General features: G+C 33.1%; 2 protein-coding genes across 2 annotated transcripts; both read left to right on the plus strand.

The window, feature by feature from the left end:
* The first annotated feature begins 961 nt into the window (after positions 1 to 961).
* On the plus strand, positions 962 to 6,450 carry LOC107639976 (uncharacterized). Its single transcript, XM_088488099.1, has 14 exons — positions 962 to 1,104; positions 1,226 to 1,316; positions 1,527 to 1,637; positions 1,945 to 2,042; positions 2,138 to 2,230; positions 2,369 to 2,511; positions 2,739 to 2,811; positions 2,910 to 2,955; positions 3,060 to 3,169; positions 3,530 to 3,637; positions 3,716 to 3,772; positions 4,180 to 4,241; positions 4,710 to 5,022; positions 5,327 to 6,450. Exons 1-14 carry the CDS (start codon positions 1,024 to 1,026, stop codon positions 6,056 to 6,058), a joined length of 2,118 nt encoding a protein of 705 aa, XP_088344225.1. The 5' UTR covers positions 962 to 1,023; the 3' UTR covers positions 6,059 to 6,450.
* Positions 6,451 to 9,462: 3,012 nt separating this feature from the next.
* LOC107642514 (G2/mitotic-specific cyclin-1) lies at positions 9,463 to 12,875 on the plus strand. The gene is made up of 11 exons (XM_016345903.3): positions 9,463 to 9,726; positions 9,820 to 9,943; positions 10,055 to 10,111; positions 10,278 to 10,323; positions 10,466 to 10,606; positions 10,708 to 10,836; positions 11,444 to 11,533; positions 11,619 to 11,840; positions 11,952 to 12,050; positions 12,176 to 12,354; positions 12,444 to 12,875. Exons 1-11 carry the CDS (start codon positions 9,672 to 9,674, stop codon positions 12,589 to 12,591), a joined length of 1,290 nt encoding a protein of 429 aa, XP_016201389.1. The 5' UTR covers positions 9,463 to 9,671; the 3' UTR covers positions 12,592 to 12,875.
* The last annotated feature ends 6,567 nt before the right edge of the window (positions 12,876 to 19,442 follow it).

Here is a 19,442-nt window from a genome sequence, read left to right on the forward strand (position 1 = left end):
TAATATTATATATATTTTATTACAATATATCTTGTTATAAAAAAATTATTTATTTTTAATGCTTATATTAAAAATAAAAACAAATTTTAAATTAGTAAATTTTAATCTATAATATAATAATAATATAGTAATTATTTTATATATTATACGAATAAAAATTAATTATTTTTTTATTTATAAAATTTTTTAAGAGCTTTTATATATATATATATATATATATATATATTTTGATGAATGTGATATATTTTTTTATGTAAATAATCTTTTAAAAAAAAATCTAATAGTTAATCTATTATCTTTTTTGTTTTAGTCCAAATTAAATATTTTTTATTGTTTTTGGAAAGAAAATCTTTTGAGGAATTTAATAATATGTGATGAGGAACACCGAATAAATTATACCAAAACCAATTAAAACACAACATAAAGACATCTTTAAAAAAAAAGATGTTTTAAGCGTGTTTATCTGAGTGGCCTCCTTTTTCTAAACCTACATTTCTGTAGAAGATAACATTTTAACATCAGTATTTTGTTAATAAATAACAGTCAACACATTTTTTATTTCGCTAACTAAAAACATATAAATACATAGTTAATTAATAATAATTATATTTTTTTAATAATATTTTTTATCAATTCTGCTAATGCACTAAAATTAATTATTAAAATTAATTATCAATATAAAATACACACTAAAAATAAATTAAATTACATATATATTATAATGACTGATTTTAGTGTGTAAATAATATCTTTATTTTTTATATTAAAATATATTTTTACGAGAAACTCTTATTTTCAACTCACATAAAAAATATGAAAATACATCCTTTTAAGGATAATACCCTAGTTCAGTAATTCTTGTTTTTAAAGTTTAAATTCATCCAAATAAACAAAAATGGTTTTTTCCCCTTCAATTAAGAAAGTAATATTTCCATAAATAAGTTGAAATAAAGGAGGAGGACTACTGGCGCTCGAAATGAAAGGGACAACTTAGCTTTGCGCGGAAACGTTTTCGGAGCTCTAATGGCGGTTCCGCTCAGAATGAGCAACAACAATAAGCGTGCTGTGCTTGCTCGTTTGAAATCCCTCATCAACACACAGCAGGTAACACAAACACTACCCTTCTTCTCTCCCTTTCATTTTGCTTTTTTCTTTTTGGTTCAGGCAATTTATCGAACACTTGGTGAGTGTTAACATCTCCTTTTCCTTTGGTTCAATTTCTCAGTTGCAGAGGTTCTGCACTTCTATGCAGCCCAAAGGGAAACTGGATGATCGCTTGTCTCCAAAAGGGGACTTAGATTACTCGGCTCTGAAAGGTAGCTATGATTATGCATTTTCTTTTGCTTATTTTTGATGGGTTGTAGTTTCCATTTCTTATGTTAACATCATTGCAACTAATTTTAGGTAGAATTCTTGCAGAGACATATGTAAATTTCCATGTAATCATGTGTGTGTATTTCTTTTTAAACCATGTTAATGGGTTTGACTAAAGCCTGAGCTGGTTTTAATTGTGACCTAATGTTCAGAACGCAATGACTTCTTGAAATGGAAGACTCTGGACGCTAGTAAGCTTGGTATAACCACTTCTAAGCTTTCGTATCCATCTCAGATTGTCTTGAAACATCTTAGCCGCAAAGGTTAGGATTTTCTTAAACCTCACTCTGCATTATTTAAGAGAGACCGTTGACAAGCTTGCAAAAAACATTGCAATGTTCCTCTTCCTATTCAAATGATAAAAGATGAGCATTGCCATCTTTGCTTGTTCTTCCCCACCCTTGAAAAGGGTTCTTGCTTGATTTTAGACAAACTAGGGCGTTTTATAAAACTGGATCGCTACACACACACATACACACAAGGATTTTGGTGCTAGATACATCTTATACTCTTCTCAATACCCATATTTTGTTCTTCAATAATTATATTCTTTTTACCTTCAAATTACAGGATTTAAGTCCTATTTGGTAGGTGGGTGTGTGAGAGATCTACTATTGAATAGAACTCCAAAAGATTTTGATGTCATCACCACAGGGGAGCTTAATGAGGTTTTCTGACAGTGATTCAATTTATTGACTAAATAAGCTCAGCATACCTTTTTGATGAGTTTTGATGAACATTTAGTGTCCTCAATATCTGGCAGGTGAAAAAGCATTGCCGTACAATAGGCCATTCTATAATTGTAGGGCGACGTTTTCCAGTATGCCTTGTTAATGTAAAAGGTTCTCAAATAGAGGTTTGTCCGTTGAGTAGTTATACTTGATTAGCTTTTCTCTTTCTTTAGTCTACTACTTACATGTAGGTTTTAGTGTGCTCTTCATTGGAGATTCTTCTTTGTAATGTACTTCAACAAAATTTACAAATACTGAATCAGGTAACCAGTTTTGCGACAGAGGCACAGACATTTGAAGGGAGTGACCAAGTTCGACGCACTCTATTGCCCAAATCCAAATGCAATAATAAAGAAGACTTAATTCGCTGCAAAAACTCCTTGTACAGAGACTTCACAATTAATAGGTGTTAATGGATTTTTTGTTTCCAGTTTTCTTAAAAGAAGTTGGAGAGGGTCTATTGATTTGTGTGTTTAATTTCAATTTAAAAAAAAATTGTTTCTCTTTAAAAAGGTGTGCTGCTTTAGGTTACAAATAATATAGGAAAGAGCAGTAACAGCTTGTTTTTATCTATAAGATAGTTAACTTTATACATACACTGACTTATTAATCCGTTTCTGGTTGTGGAAGCAGTTTATTTTATGACCCCTCTGCTGATAAGATATACGATTATGCCAATGGAATCGCTGATTTGAGGTCCTTGAAGGTAACCTTTTATTAAACTTGTTAATAAATGTTTACACCCAAGCATGACTAACTTGTGAGTATGTTGATATATATTTGTGCTTTGTAATGTGGATTCAGCTTGAAACCGTGATCCCTGCTCAACTGTCCTTCAAAGAGGACCCTGGTAGGTATTATCCTGCTCTCATTAGCATGTTAGATGAGATTTCTTTGACCATATTGATTATCATGCACAATGAAAATGAAGTTGCATATGAAATTTCTTTGTAGGGAGAATTTTGCGTGGCTTCAGAATGGCAGCTCGGCTAGGTTTATCATTATCAAGGGAGATTGAGGCTGCTATTTTGGCTTATTCTTCACGAGTTAAGAACATGAACAAGGTAACTCAATTGAAATTTTATGATGGTATGCTTCCTGAATGGGTGACCACCAAGCGAGAATATACTTTGCTGTTGCATACTGCCTGAATTTGTAATAAGAAGAATTACTTCATCTTTTTAATTTTACTAGTATGCTTCCACTTCCATATGTTGTAACTATACATGGGCAAGTGTAAAAATGCGGTCCTTTTCTTTCTTTTTTTTTTTATTTTTTATTTTCTTTAGCATTGTTATTGACACACCTGGCAAAGGTATACGTGCCTATTATAAAAAGTGCTCAAGGTTTTCTTTTTCAGATGTGAAAGTAATTATGGTTTTTGTTTTGTCATTCCTCCTGCTTCTGGTCTTTATGTTTCTCAGACTAAATTACTGACTGAGGTGAACTATATGCTGTCATATGGAGCTGCTGAACCATCTTTGCGCTTGCTCTGGAAATTCAAGTTGCTTGAGTTTTTATTTCCAGTGCATGTAAGTGGATTTAAGTTGCTGACTAATTGAACATTATGCCTTATACAAAACAATTGTTAACTCATTAGCCGGTTATAGGCAGCATATCTTGATGAACAGGCGGATAAAGGTGTTCTTGCTTCCAATATGTTGATGGTAAGTTACACTAGAAAAATAATTGTAGACTGAGCCTTTTTAAGATATTTTTTTCTTCCGTGAATGCAACTGCTAAAATGAAATTTGTTTTTTTCTCATGATAATTGGTGAAGATTCTGCTTTCTAAAAGTCAACTAAATTGGATATTGGATTTGTCATGTTGCTTACTGTACATCGATCTCTGATTAGTAGATGTACTGAGATATGGAGAGCTTCTCACACTTTCTTATGCTATGCTTGTATTATTATGCAAACATTTGATAAATGTTTTTCACCCAGTTTGTCTGAAGAAAGATTAGAAGACATAAAATGGATGAATCAGAACTTTTTGTATCCATATATCATGCATGCCTGTGCCTGGTACCACTTTTCTTCTTTCACCTCTTGCAGTTCTGTTACTTTTGCAGAAATTATTCTTCCATCTGGATAATTTGGTGACATGTGATCGGCCTTCTGATTGCACTCTATGGTAAGTGGTTTATGGTAAGTGGTTGCTTGTTGTAAGAAACTGTTTTTCATAAAAAATATTTGACCCTAAAGTTTAGAACTAGTTTTTCTTCGACCAGGGTTAGATGGTATTAGGAACCTGATCATTTGAGAGATAGGAGAAGTAGAAACTGATATACTAGTAAAACTAGTCCAAGGTTTAATGAATCCCCAATTGAGATCAAACAATTCTGATGTGGGACTTAAGTCCTATACCTTGCAACTGGGTTCTAGCTTGCCACCATGCTCTGCAGTCCTTACTATGGTCAAAGAGCCCAAAACTCTATAAACCTCCATCAGAATTCCATATTTTTAATGTGGGACTCAAGTCCCATGCCTTCCGATTGGATCCTAACATATTGAAACTACAAATATGAAAGTAAAAGATATGCTAGGTAGCCATCTATAGTGGTGCATGTCTGAGACATGATTGTATGTTTGTGTGATTCAGGATTGGGTTGCTAGCATTTCACCTAGCATTAGTAAATAACCCGCAAGAAGCCCTTGTGGTGTGGGCTCTTGCTTCTATTCTATATCATGGGAATTGGAAAGACGGTGTTAAATTCGCTAAAGAACATGCAGCAGTGGCTGTTAATTTTGCACCTGAAATAAGGATGTCCTGTTTGAACAAATCAGAAGAAGAAATTGCAAAAGCAGTCACTGAATTGGCATCTCATGTGATACACTCTGTATGTGTGCTGGTTAATAATGATAGTCTTCGTCAATCCATGGCTAGATACCCATCTTCTCCATGCTCTGGCACTGTAAGTAAATATTTCTTTTTATGTATCTATTTTACTAACATTTGACATTTTGCATGGTGGATACTGGATTGATTGCATAAATAGTTGCTCAGGATCAAGTTCTGTTCTAATCAACTGTGATATTTAAACATGCCATAGTTAGTTCACTGTTTCTGGTTGGACCTTGTTAACTTTTAGTAGTTTTTGGCTTGAAAATAAAATATCTATGTAGATCATTCATTTATGTCCATGTGAAAACATGTTACTTTGTGGTACTTCATATGGTCCCAGTCTAACTGAAAACACAAAATGGTGTGGCATTCAGGTATTTGTATCAGGGAAAAAAGGGCAGATTGTTGGTGATATTTTCAGAGTGCTAGTCAATGATGTCCAACTTTATAGGAGTAAAAGAAAAGGTTCAAAGATAAAATATGGCATGCTTAGCCAGGGCAGTATTGAAGAGATTAGATATGTTTTGGGCAAAATTGTTCTCAACACTATGATTAGTTGCATTGTTGAGAACAAGGATGATTTTGAGGCTGAAAAATGTCATCTTAAGACTGAGGACACTGAGGAAAGTGGCCAGTCACAAATTTCAAATTCAGTAATCCATAAATCGGTTGCAAGGAAACATGAAAGACAAGCTTTATCACCAAGTCCAGAAAGTAAGCAAGGAAAAATCAAGAAACAGAAACTGGTTGACAATGATCGTGTTCCAGAGCAGAAAGTGGACGTGGCGAGCCATGAATTGGTTTTCAAGGAAACCAGTCAAGAGGGGCAGAAGCAAGCAAAATTAACTCAGAAGGTTGATCCATCTATGATGAAGGGCTTTGTGCCGAAAATGAAAAAACATCCAATAAAGCATCCAGCGAGGCGTATGAAGACGGTCAAACAGAACTCACACACACCATCACAATTTAAAGTGTCTAAGAATCATCGTGAAGTAGCTGACAGCTGCAACATAAATGTGGATGCAAAAGTTTTGAAGAAAAGGTCCCAATCATCATCTGATGAAAAAGTTTTGAAGCATTCCCTCTCCAGTCTCTTCAGAAAATGAATACTGGTTGGAACTTGGAACCGGCATAGTTTAGAAACTAAACATATAGAGGAGTTGTATTAGATCTCTTTCCTCTTTTAGTCCCAAAATTTTTTACTGATTTAAAAGTAGGCTTTCAGTTCTTTAGAGTTTACTTGCCATCATTGGGGGATACCCCTCCCTTATCGTTTGATTGTGATGGGAGAAAAAAAAAGGAAAGAACATATATATACTTTTCAATATGAACAAGATTCATAGGAATTAGTCTCAAGCTGGATGAAAATCACATATTGTGTGTGGAAGGGATTTCATTGATGGCTTTTTGTGAGCTTTATAAACTAGGGCATGCAATCAGGTATTCAAATATGCAACTTCTTTATGAATAGACATCTGTGTGGAACATTATTAGAGAACATATAGGTAGGTTTTACTCCTTATTTTCGCTTCCTTAGCTTCGCAATGAACTAGCTTTTTCAATTCAAATGTGAGATCAAATTCTTGAAGAGCTTTAAGAAATTTTTTTTTGTTTCTTTAATCTTTAAGCTTGGGTCGCTATTAGTAAGTAGTAACCCTGATTGTTTATTTGGAAGTAAATACGTACGTAATCATATGATGGATGAGTCAGATATGTGAGCACGTGTATCACACTCGCAATTTGAAATATGACAACTCAAATGAGTTTGTTGCATAGCATTTATATATATATATACTTAGACATGTCAACGAAGTGGGGTAGATTTGCCAAATTCAATTTTCTTTTATCTTTTGTAATAAAAATTTAAAACGTAATCTAGAAATCATAGAATTTTTTATTTTAATAAATAAATTAATTATAATAATTACTGAAATAAATAATTTAAAAATATTTATCAAAATAAGCATGTATCTCATTTATAGTGTAAATGAGATAAGACAGATGGACGCGATACGTGTATATCTAGTTTATATATTTTTTAAAATTTTTTTTTGAAAATAATAAAAAATATTAATAATACCAATAATACAAACTTTTAGCATGTAACTAGTACATAAAAAAAGCTGATAGAAGAGATTAAAATAGATAAGTTTGATCAATTAGTACTCAAAGAAAGTTCCATGAGATGAGATAACCGTTTGCCCATTGTTAGGAGAGGTTGATGGAGATAGGAACAGTGAGAAGATAATTGAAACAGTTAACTCCTACGTGAATAGTGGGAGATAATGAAGATAGTGGGAAATAACGTAAATAGTGGAAAATAACGGAGATAGTGGAAAGTGACAAACGGTTATCTCATTTTTTTGTGTTTTAATTATTGTGCATCAACTTCACGCTTTTCACATTTTTATTTTAGTCTATTTTACTAAAAAGTTTAAATTATTGATATTATTAATATTTTTTTATTATTTTTAATTTTTTTATTATTGCTATTTTTTTTTAAAAATACATATATCTCGTTTATACTTTCGTTTACCATGTAAACGTGATTCAATAAATATTTTTTAAATTATTTATTTCGATAATTATTACATTTATTTAATTTAAAAATAAAAAAATCCAGTAATCATACTATTTTGAACAAGATTAGAAATGTGTTGTGCAACTAGTAATTATTTTTGCATCTTGTGATCCAATACATATAAGATTTTTTTTCCCTAGTTTCATCTTTGAGTTTTGAGCAATTGATAGATAATCATAATTAAAAGGATTTTGTGAGGAGACAAAAATGTCCTTTTGCTTTTTTGATGTGATACAATGTCTAAGTTTAAGAGATTTTTTTTAAATAAATAAAATAAATATTAGAATTAAATATAGATACGCATTAAAAAATTTATGTTTTTACATTTTATTATTTAGATCGGATGATTCTTTTATCAAATAATTTTTAACATTTAGGTCATAACTTGTTAGATGAGGTGAATTTTAAAAAATTTTCAAAAAAAAAAAACATTAAAATTGGATCATTTTATTATGTATCTCATTTTCATAAAAAATGAGATAATTATATATGTATCTCTCCTCCTCAGAGGAAATATGTTTAAAAATGATTGTCTTTATGTCTATATCTATTATTTTTATATTTATTTTTTTTATTTTTAGAAAAAAAAAAAAAAAAAAACACCTAAGTTTAAGTGCCGTTGATATTAGATTTTTCTTTGATAAGAAAGAAGCCAGGGAGATAAGGAATTTGCCATCAATGGGGATACAATATTGTTGAAGATACAAAGTGTTTTTTTTTTTTTTCATTACATGCAAAGTTTTTTTATTTATTTATTGATGGAAGATTCAAGATAAACTCGCTAAGTGAATCTAAGTTGTTTTTAGTAGATTTGGCTAATTGGCTCGGTGCTCTTAAATCGGCATTCATCATGATGAGTTGATGACTCAACAAACCCACTCCAAATATTTGATGATTGCCATTTCCTTATCTATTCTATTACTCTTATTGGATTTTCCCCCTAATTAATGCATGAATGTTAATAAAGATTATTATGTTTTAAAAGAAATTAGAAACAAAATAAGATGAGAGAAGCTATAACCAAATCAAGGAGAAAAAAATGGGGTCAAATGGGAAAGTGCGGTAGAGCGGCATATAGGAGCGTCCTTAATAATAGAAGGAAGAAGGGATCAAAGCAAAGATTAACAATTCCATCCCAATTATTTAGTTTAGTTCATACATTAGAGATTTCACATTTCTTTTGCCATGATTCTATATGATTCACATAATTACTTTAACTATGTTTTTAAAATTTTTCTTTACCAAAAACCTATCCAGCTAAAAAGTTTTAAGCTGATTCTTTTTTTTTGAGCAAATTAATCTAATTATGCAATAGAATTACATTACATTATAATATATTCGAATATTTTCATCTTAAGTTGCTATTATCTCAATAATTTGTAATAAATAAATGCCTATTTTCATAGTTGATTATCATTTTCATTTTTTTTTTGAAATCTTAATAAGTTAAAATAACTTTTACAAATAACAAATAGAGTTAGTGTTTTAGCATATTTTAAATTCTTAGTTTTGGCATGGGTTTATTAATTATCAAAATTATTTTGACTCATCAAAACTTATGAATGAACATGTATTATTAAAAGATATTATTCTATTAATATTATCAAATAATATACTTTTATTCATAGAACTTACAAAATAGTGAAGAAGGTAAATGTGATTTCGAAAAACAAGGCATCTTTGCTGCAACAACACGCCTCTTCCCACATGCCAACCATATTATTACCGTTGCTAGAGACATATTTAGATACAAAAAAAAAAAAGAAAGAAAAGTAATGAATAAATAAATAAATAAACAAATAAATAATATTAACATAATAAATAAATAACACAAAGTTTGTTATCATGTTATGCCAGCCTTAGCCTAATCCAACGGTCACAAGTGACTAGCCGTTGAGTTTTGAACACACACAATCACAATTCACAAATACCCCCCAACAATGGTTTCACTATCTTCAGTGTGCCATTGGTAAGTGAGTGTACCCACTCTCCCTCCTCTCTCTCTCTCTCCTTCTTCGACTCTCTGGATCCACCAGATTTGAATTCATTGATGCACATCTTCTGAAGATTGGGATTTTGGGGGTGTGATTGATTGTTCATTAACGGAGAGAAAGAAAGAAAGAAAAGAAAAATTAAAAATGGTGATTTCTGATGAGAACATCTCTAACTCAATCAACCCCACAAATCTCCAAGGTATAAATTTTATGGGTCTAGTGAAAATTTTCAAGCTTGAATTTTTTATGCAAAGGTTGTAATATTTGGGTTTTTTCTTTTTTTTTTCAATAGGAGGTTTAGATTATATGGATACAAAAAAAACTGGGCAGAATAGAAGAGCTTTAAGTGTTATCAATCAGAGTGTGGTGGAAGGTAGACATTACCCTTGCATTGTGAACAAAAGGGCATTTGCAGAGTAATTTTCTCTAGCCATTCTCTTTGCCATTCTAAATCTATTGTCCTCTTTTGTTTTTCTGTTGTTTTTTAAATTTTAATACTTTGGTTCTATTTTATTTTGGGTGCCCAGAAAACATGCAGTTTGTGAGAAGAAGCAGGTGGATCCAGTGCACCGACCCATCACAAGGTTAGGGATTAGAATAATGATGACCTGTTGGCTGGTAGTGTATTAAAAAGTTTGAAAATTGAAATTTTAAAAATTTAAAATCTACCTCAAGATTCAACTTTAGTTTGCTTTCATACAAGATTCAATTTGATGTATTCTTTTTTGGTTTGCTTTTATATTATGCTAGGAGGTTTGCTGCACAAATTGCTACCACACAACAGTTTCGGGATGAGGTAGTCTTTTTATTTTTTATTTTTTTATTATTTTGGGTCCTCCTTATTTTCTTTGGTGAAATTATTGCACTACAAGCAGATCTTGACTCTTTGAAACATTGAAAACTATGGTATTGAACGGTGAGGTCAATTTTGGTTACAGGAAAACAAAAGGAATACAAACCATTCCAATCGCTTTGGAGAGTATATACTCATTGATGATGAACACAAGTCAGTGGAAGATCAGCCGGTGCCGATGTCTCTGGAGCATACAGGGCAACTGGACAATGATTCAGATCAGATGGTATGATTTCACCTGTTCAAAATTCCCTTTTTGTCCCTCAGATCCATATCAAAGCTCAATTAGTGACTAAATTTATTAATTATATAAACTGGCTCTGTTAGGAGGAAGTTGAGATGGAGGATATAGATGTTGAAGAGCCCATTGTGGACATTGATAGCGGTGATGCAAATAATACTCTTGCAGTTGTGGACTATATTGAAGAACTTTATATCCATTACAGAAAAATGGAGGTACATTTGGAAACTGAAAATGAATAATAGCTTGCATTTCCTCATAGGCATGTAAATTATTCATTAAGGTTGGGTTTGGTAAAACTTTGAAATGTGAAGAGGATGACTTGGTTATGAAAAATCAATCATAAAATTTTTCTTGCATGAACATTAATTATAATAACATGTATATACATATGTAAATATAGATGTAAATATAGATATATATAATCATAAAAATAGTTTATTTAAAATATGTGTCCCATCTTTTCTAGGTGGATATGGACGTAACCAGTACAAACATTGAATTACATACAAATTTTAGAGAACAACTAGAGAACCAAAAGCATATCAGCCAAAAAATTTTTTAAGTTTCATTTTTAATTTGATTTTATCAAACTGCTGCAGCTTTTAAAAAGACAGCTTTCATAAGCTACTTTCAAAAAATAAAAGCTTTACCAAACCAAGGCTAAGTAAGCCCAAATGCTATGAAGATCTAACATTTTTTTAGTCTATAGTTTATATGGCCATCAACATAGTCTCTTTTTTTTTTTTTTTCCATTGGAGCAGATATCAGTTTTAAAATTTGGAATTCAAAGCTAATTTCAGAGTTGTTCTATATATGCAGAGGACTAGTTGTGCCTCGCCAAATTATATGACGCAACAATTTGACATTAACGAAAGGATGAGGGCTATACTGATTGACTGGCTAATTGAGGTAAATTGAATGTTAACCCTCTGAACAATCATGCTAATATATATTGTTGAGTACTGATAAATGCTTGTGTTTATGGACCTTGCAGGTGCATGATAAGTTTGAGCTCATGCATGAAACATTGTTCCTTACAGTTAACCTCATAGATAGATTCTTGGAAAAGCAGACAGTGGTAAGAAAGAAGCTTCAGTTGGTTGGTCTGGTTGCAATGCTTTTGGCATGCAAGTATGAGGAAGTTTCTGTGCCTGTTGTTAGTGATTTGATCCTTATATCAGACAAGGCATATACAAGGAATGAAGTTTTGGATATGGTAATATATGTTTTCCTTGTTTAGTACTACCATCTTAACATATATGCATGCATTCATAGAGAAAATAATCTGATATTTATTTATTTATTTTTGTCTGATAAACCCTTTCAGGAGAAGTTGATGCTGAACACATTGCACTTTAACATGTCTGTTCCAACAGCATATGTTTTCATTACAAGGTTCCTAAAGGCAGCACAAGCAGACAGAAAGGTAGCAACATGCTTGATAAAATTCATAGTTAAAAACTCTCATTTCCCTTATTATGATGATGGTCACTGATATGGTTAAAATTACTAACTTGTTAATTGATACTTACTTACTCTCGCCATGGACAGCTTGAGCTACTAGCTTTCTTCTTGGTAGAACTATCTCTAGTGGAGTATGAGATGCTTAAGTTCTCGCCGTCTTTGCTAGCTGCAGCTGCAGTCTATACAGCTCAATGCACCGTCTTCGGCTTCAGACAGTGGAGCAAGACATGTGAATGGCATACCAATTACACAGAAGAGCAACTATTGTAAGCACATATTCATTCATTCATTCAATTCAAGTACTGAATTGAACTTAGTGCATCATGTGCTAATGTAATTTCCTTGTGACGCGCAGAGAGTGCTCGAGTTTAATGGTTGGTTTCCACCAGAAGGCAGGGTCAGGGAAACTTACAGGGGTGCATCGGAAGTACTGTTCTTCAAAGCACAACTACACTGCAAAATGTGAAGCAGCAAGTTTTCTTCTTGATAACTCATTGTTGTAGCAGCCACATGTATAGCTAGCTATTAACAAAACAGCCACAACTACAAACTTGACTTTTACTTGGGTTGCAGCATATTTGGGGAATCATAGATTTTATTTCTAGGATCATCCCCCTCTGATGATGCTTTTTCTTACTTCTAAATTTACTTTCATTTAGTCCCTTTACTTTTACATTATGTTCCTATGGTGGGAACATAACTTTGTCCAAATCTGTATTTCTTCTTGTTCCATTCAACAAAATAATGGAAATGATTGGTATAGAAACAATTTCATTCATTATGAGAAGTATTTGATTATTGCTCTTTGCTCAACATGTATTAATGTAGTGTTTTTTTCCAACAAATGTGTGTATGGTTTAATCCATGATTACTCATTAGTTGACAATTCAAACAATCATTTTGAAGAGAATCCACGAGCATCGATCAGAAACTTCTGTCGAATTCAAGATGCAGCAACTAAACCGAGCAATGCAATGCTTATTTTCTGGAATATAGATTTAGTGCAAAAAAAAATACTGATTGGAAAAAACAACACAAAGAATGCTCATCAGCTTATCATTTGAACCATAATATTACTAGAGAAAAATGTTTTAAGAAACTCATATTTGTACCTAGATTGATTAGGGTACACAAGATTAATATTTGAACCTTTTACAATAAATTGAAATTTTAAATTTTATATATTTTTTACAAAAAAAATTTATTAATAACTTTTATGTCCTCTAAATCCTAAAAAATGAGTGTAAAATATTACACTGTTTAAATACATGTGTTTTCGAATTTCATTTTGATACAACAATCCATTAATTAACAATAAAAAAAAGAGTTCAACAAGGCTTACAAAATTCTTAAATAGGATTTAAATTTACACCAAATTAATCGTTAATTTGTTGAATTGGCAGATTCCGTAAACAATAAAAAAAATTAAGGTTTAGCTAACATGTGTCCTAATGATACATGATAAATTTACTATTAGTGAAATATTTTAAATGTTTTTATTCAATGAATGTAAATAAATGCATTGAAAACTTAAATTTTTTATGTTTTCAATAATTTTTTTTTTAATTTATAAATTTAACATGTATTCTTAGGATACAAAATAGAAAAACCCAAAAAATTAATATCTCTAGTTAGGGATGGCAAATGGAAAGTCCATCCCGCCAAAAGTCCTCCATCTCGCGGGCTGGCACGTCCCGCTCCACCTAATGAGACGATCCTAAATTCCTCTCTTATCCAGTCTAACGGCAGGTTAGCCTGTCAAATTTTTTTTTTAAATAAACCATTAAATATTAAACAATATATATAATTTCACAACTATTTTAATAAATTTATAATTTTTAAAGATAAAAAAATGAGGCATGCTACACATACAAGTCTTTTTGGCTTACAAGTCTTACAAGTTGGCACAAGCCCAACAAAAAACACGCGTTACACTCCCACATTCAAGAGTAAATAAACGCACGTTATTCAACCACTTCCTGTTTCCAAAGCGCGCTACTCACCATGCATTATAAACGATTCTTCTTCTTCCTCCATAAAAACGAGTTTCTTGCCAAATTTGAAGATAATGGAACTTCAGAAATACACCCAAACGATTATAGAAATACACTCAAACGATTACAGAAATACACCCAAACAGTTATAGAAATACACCCAAAGGATTACAGAAATACACCCAAAGGATTATAAAAACTACACCAAAAAGATTTAAGAAATACATCCAAAATTCGTTGAAGTACACCTTATGCATAATTCAGAACTCTTTCTCTTTCTCCTCCTCATCTTCTGCTGCTTCTTCTTCTTTAAAAACGATTTCAGAGTTTGATGTCAAAAAATAATAGAAATCGAGAATAACGAAAAAAGAAAATAGAGAGAAAAGCACATAAATGAAGAAGGAGAAAGAGAAGGCAAGAAACGAAAGAAAAGAAGAAGAAGAAGAAGAACGTGCAGCAAGAAGAAGAAGAAGGTGCAGTGAAAACGTACAGTAACGGTTGAAGAAGGAGAAAGAAAAGAGGAAGAGGAAGAAGAACGTGCAACAAAAAAGAAGAAGAAGGTGCAGTGAAAACGTGCAGTAATGGTTGAAGAAGGAAAAAGAGAAGACAAGAAACGAAAGAAAAGAAGAAGAAGAGGAAGAGGAAGAAGAACGTGCGCAAGAAGAAAATAAAATAATAGAACTAACTTAAAACAAAATATAATCAAATAACAAAATAATAAAACTAGCATTATCCAAAGCAAAATAAACATTATCCAAAACATATAACTAAACATCTTTAAATTTTTTTTATTTTTGGTGACTAAACAAGGAAAGAAACAAAGCAAAAACTATTCTAAATCCGAGCGGATGATTCGTTGGAGATCAACACTAGGCTCAGACCAAATAACATGATTAGAGTTACTCTTGGCACCATATTTAGCCATCCAATCCGCAGCTCTATTTGCTTCTCGGGACACCCATTCAACGTGAACAAGCCAAGGACGAGATAAAAGCTCCTGAATCTTGTGAACCAAATCTGTTACTTCAGATGGATACCCACTTGTAAGCTCATGCATGATGGGCAGAATGTCAAGGCAATCTGTTTCACATATAATATCCCTCAAACCGCAATCCCAAGCTAAAACCAGCCCCCTCCAAGCAGCAAATAATTCACATCTGATTATAGACCAAGGGGGAATGCTTCCAGAGCAGCCCGAGATCCAATCTCCCTTAGAATCTCTAATAATACACCCAAATCCCGCTAAATTTGAATCCATATACAAGCTTGCATCACAATTAACTTTAAAACTATTGCCTACCGGTGGTTCCCAACACAGGCAATTTCGGAGAGACCTAAAGGCATTGCTTCGATTCCTGTAAACCTGTAAGTCCTTGGCGGTAATTCTGGCCAAGGCAACAACCTTATGGTCTGTCCAAGGGTTGTCAGTGTTGAATATGTCATTGCACCTATGTCTCCATACCCACCAAAGCCCTGCACCAAAGGACGCCTCATTGTTAGCCAAGGCCTTCCGAAACCACTCTTCAAGAGCAGTACCAGCCGTCGAGTCCAGGATACTAGGATCCAACATATACCAGATTGCCTTTGATCGTTCACAGTCTCTAAGGCAATGCTCCATAGTCTCCTGCGCCTTGTTACATCTCTTACACATATCTGAAGAAGTTAAATGCCGCTTGAATCGAAAGGTCTCAGTTGGTAGAGCATCATGTAAGCTAAGCCACATAGTAAATTTGAACTTCTCTGGAATGTTTGTGTTCCACAACCAGTTCCAATTACTGTTAGCATTCCAATTTAATGTTTTCTTTAATAACCATCTGTAACCCTCCCTTGCACTATACTTTTTTGTTGCTGCAGGCCACCACTCCCACTGTGGCTCCAACTCAGTCAAACTAGGATATCTCAGACCACAAATAAACTGCTTAATCTCATGCGGAATAGGCGTGGTAAGACTATCAACCTCCCAAGACACCCCTTTCCACAAGTCAGCCACCATGAAATCTGATTCAGAAATATGTACATAAGGAACAAGGTTGCAAAGCTTACCAAAAGGAGTCCACTCATCATACCAAACTGATTTGTGGACATCTCCAATATTCCAATGAAGCCCTTCCTTGAGATGCTCATAGGCACTAACAATGTTCTTCCAGGTAGCCGATGAAGAATTTCTACTGTTTCCGTTCATACCAGATTGATTCCTGAGATATTTATGCTTCAGAATCTGCACCCATAACTTCTCACTATTATTTAGACAATCCCATACTAACTTTCCCAGAAGCGCCATGTTAGCACAGGAAGTATCCCTAATACCCAATTCTCCTGCCTTTTTAGGAGTTATGGCGACCTCCCACCTGACCAGAGGCAGCCCTTTTCCAGTCGCTTGACCTTTCCACAAGAATTGTCTCATCAAGGAATCAATTTTATTACATGCATACTTCGGGAGAAGAGAAATTTGTATTTCATAAACTGGGATAGAGGCCATAACCGATTTAACAAGACAAAGCCTCCCTGCCTTATTCAGTAGGCGTCCTTTCCAACTGGAGAGCTTTCTCGAAATTTTTTCAATAATCTCCTGAGCCGTCTTCCTGGAAGCTCTGGCATGACCGATGTTAATTCCCAGGTATTTACCCAAATCATTGCAGAACCGGATGTTAGAGACCCCTGAGAGAACCTCTTTTCTCCTCTCCGACACCCTCTTGGAACACTGGGCCTTTGACTTATGAAGATTTACCTTTAAACCTGACGCTCTAGAAAACAAGTCCAAACAATGCATGACCTCTATTACTTGAGCTTTTGATGCCTTACAGAAAAGCAAAAGATCATCTGCAAACATCAAATGAGAGAGTCGTGGTCCATTCCTAGAAACCGCAACTGGGTTCCACAAACCTTGGGAAACTCTATGAGAGATAAAGCAGGCAAGCATTTCCATACAGAGTACAAATAGATAAGGAGACATAGGATCTCCTTGCCTCAACCCTCTCTTCGGATTGAAATTTTGGAGCCTGTTCCCATTCCACAAAACTGCCAACGAAGAGGAAGTCACACAATTCAATATAAGATTAATGGTAGCCTTTGGAAACCCAAACCGGACCAAAGTAGCTTCCAGAAAACGCCAGTCTACCCTGTCATAAGCTTTTTCCAAATCAATCTTGAATGCCATGGTCCCTTTTCGAGACTTGGTGTTCCTCATGAAGTGCATAATCTCTTGAGCAATGATAATATTCTCTGTGGTTCCTCTTCCTGGAATGAACCCTCCTTGCAAAGGACCAATGATCTCCGACAGGAAAGGTCTGAACCTGTTAACTAGAACCTTTGTGACAATTTTATAAATTACATTACATAAGCTAATAGGCCGAAACTCCCGTAAGGAAGAGGGAACTTCCACTTTAGGAATTAGAACAATGAGAGTATCGAAAATAGCCGCATTCAATGGCTCACCCTCAAAGGCTCGCTTGACCAGTCTACACACATCGTTGCTAAGAGAGTCCCAGAACTCTTTGTAGAAAATTGCTTGAAATCCATCTGGCCCTGGGGCTTTAAATGAACTCATGGTCATCACAGCTCTTTTAACCTCTTCAGACGTCACCGGTTCCACTAACTTTCGACAAGCCTCAGTACTAAGAGACGGGCAAGGAAAAGGCCCCATGGCGTCCAGGTCAATATCCTCCCTTGTAGAAAAGAGCTTTTGAAAAAAAGAATTTGTCGCCAATCAAACATAAAATATAATTTAAAATATAACTTAAAATATTTTTAATTATTATTTTCATTCTCTTGTAGATCAATAACATCATAAAAATTTATAAAAAAATAGCTGACAAAAAAAACGTATAATCCAGCAAAAAAGTCTACTCGTCCTGTTGAAGTCCGCCAAAATTCACAAATTAGACGGTATAAATTAGACAATTTTTTTAAATTTAACTATTTCAAATTTTCAGTTCAATCCATTTTTTTTTTACAGGTTACCCAAGTTGGGCCGACGAATTTCCGCCCCCTTTACCACCCCATCTCTAATGCAACGGTCACGAAGTAAATGCAATGCTAAATGTGTAGCAGTGTGGGCCACAGGGGCAGCCATACAGAATCCCTTGACCCTTGTGCTCCAAGAGTTCATGTGTTCCACCACCAACTACTTCTGTTCTGTAGTTAATTTTTTAAATCAGGCCAAATGAATCACGTAATTATCATACCAATATTTATAATTTTTAATTATTTTAAGAAAATAAATTGTCTATGAAGCATCAAGTATGAAGACTCCAATGAGGTGCACTCTTCCTCACTCAAAATGATATGGGGATATTTTATACTTGCGAGCGCCGCCAACTTTTGAAATCAGGAGACTTGAACTCACCAAACACTTATCATTTCTCTACCAAAAACATAAGAGTCGCACTCACCCTCTCATCTTCTAAAAAATGATAAAAGGAGAAAAATCATATAAACTTTTATTCTAAAAACTTTCGTCTTAAAAAAAAAAGAGAGAATAACATAATTAAATACCATAATTCAACAAATATTTCATGTTAACTGTTTTCTTTCTATCTGATCTCATAGAAATTGATATGAGGTAGGAAAATTCAATTTCACTTAATTAGTAATCACTTTTTTCGATATTTTTCATTTATTTAGAAGAGAGATAACAAATTTTTTAAAAGAAGAGAACGATTATCTACCATCAAAGATAAAAATATAAATATACTGACATAAGTACCAATCTTTACGAAAAATATATTGCAGCACCTGGACACCAATACAAATTGGACTATTTTAAAAGGAATTTGGACTTCACATCTAAATAAAAAAATAACTCAATTTTAAGTAACCCTCAAAATATTATCATTTTAAATTGAAAAATGATATGTTGTGAGGTCTGTTTTTGTTTAAAAAAAAAAAATTTTCCAGTTGTTGAGTTCATTTTCTCTTACACTCTTGACTCCATAAGCCTAAGTAGAAAGTTTACCATTTTCCTTTTGAGACTTGCGATTATCAACATGCACCTCCCCTATCCGGCTATCCCCATGTTTAGCAATTTGCTGTGTTCGATTTGATTGTGACTCTTTTTAAAGGATTTTTTTCTGAAATAAAATAAAATAATTTAATATTTCTCTCAAACACTATTTTTAAATTTTAATTCTCTAAATACAAATTTTTTATTCAGAGCAAATTCGCTGTACTTCAACTAATTCTATAAAAAAAGAAATGCTATTTGTACATCAAAATTAACCACTAAAATCATCACTAATGTATTTGTATATAAATACATGTGTGATTTAATTTATTTTCGATATATATTTATATTCCAGCATGTATTTTATATTAATAGCTTACTTTGGTGGCTGATTTTGGTGTACATATAACATAACCCG

The sequence above is a fragment of the Arachis ipaensis genome, chromosome B5, assembly GCF_059453495.1.
Source record: "Arachis ipaensis isolate K30076 ecotype BB chromosome B5, ASM5945349v1, whole genome shotgun sequence".
NCBI classification, from domain to species: Eukaryota; Viridiplantae; Streptophyta; class Magnoliopsida; order Fabales; family Fabaceae; genus Arachis; species Arachis ipaensis.

Bases quoted from the DNA above. Each gene is read 5' to 3' on its own strand.
- LOC107639976 (XM_088488099.1), top strand. From the start codon at position 1,024: ATGGCGGTTCCGCTCAGAATGAGCAACAACAATAAGCGTGCTGTGCTT. The intron at 1,638-1,944 runs GTTAGGATTTTC...TTCAAATTACAG, and splicing joins GAAACATCTTAGCCGCAAAG to GATTTAAGTCCTATTTGGTA. The intron at 2,043-2,137 runs GTTTTCTGACAG...AATATCTGGCAG, and splicing joins CCACAGGGGAGCTTAATGAG to GTGAAAAAGCATTGCCGTAC.
- LOC107642514 (XM_016345903.3), top strand. From the start codon at position 9,672: ATGGTGATTTCTGATGAGAACATCTCTAACTCAATCAACCCCACAAAT. The intron at 10,112-10,277 runs GTTAGGGATTAG...ATATTATGCTAG, and splicing joins GTGCACCGACCCATCACAAG to GAGGTTTGCTGCACAAATTG. The intron at 10,607-10,707 runs GTATGATTTCAC...TGGCTCTGTTAG, and splicing joins ACAATGATTCAGATCAGATG to GAGGAAGTTGAGATGGAGGA.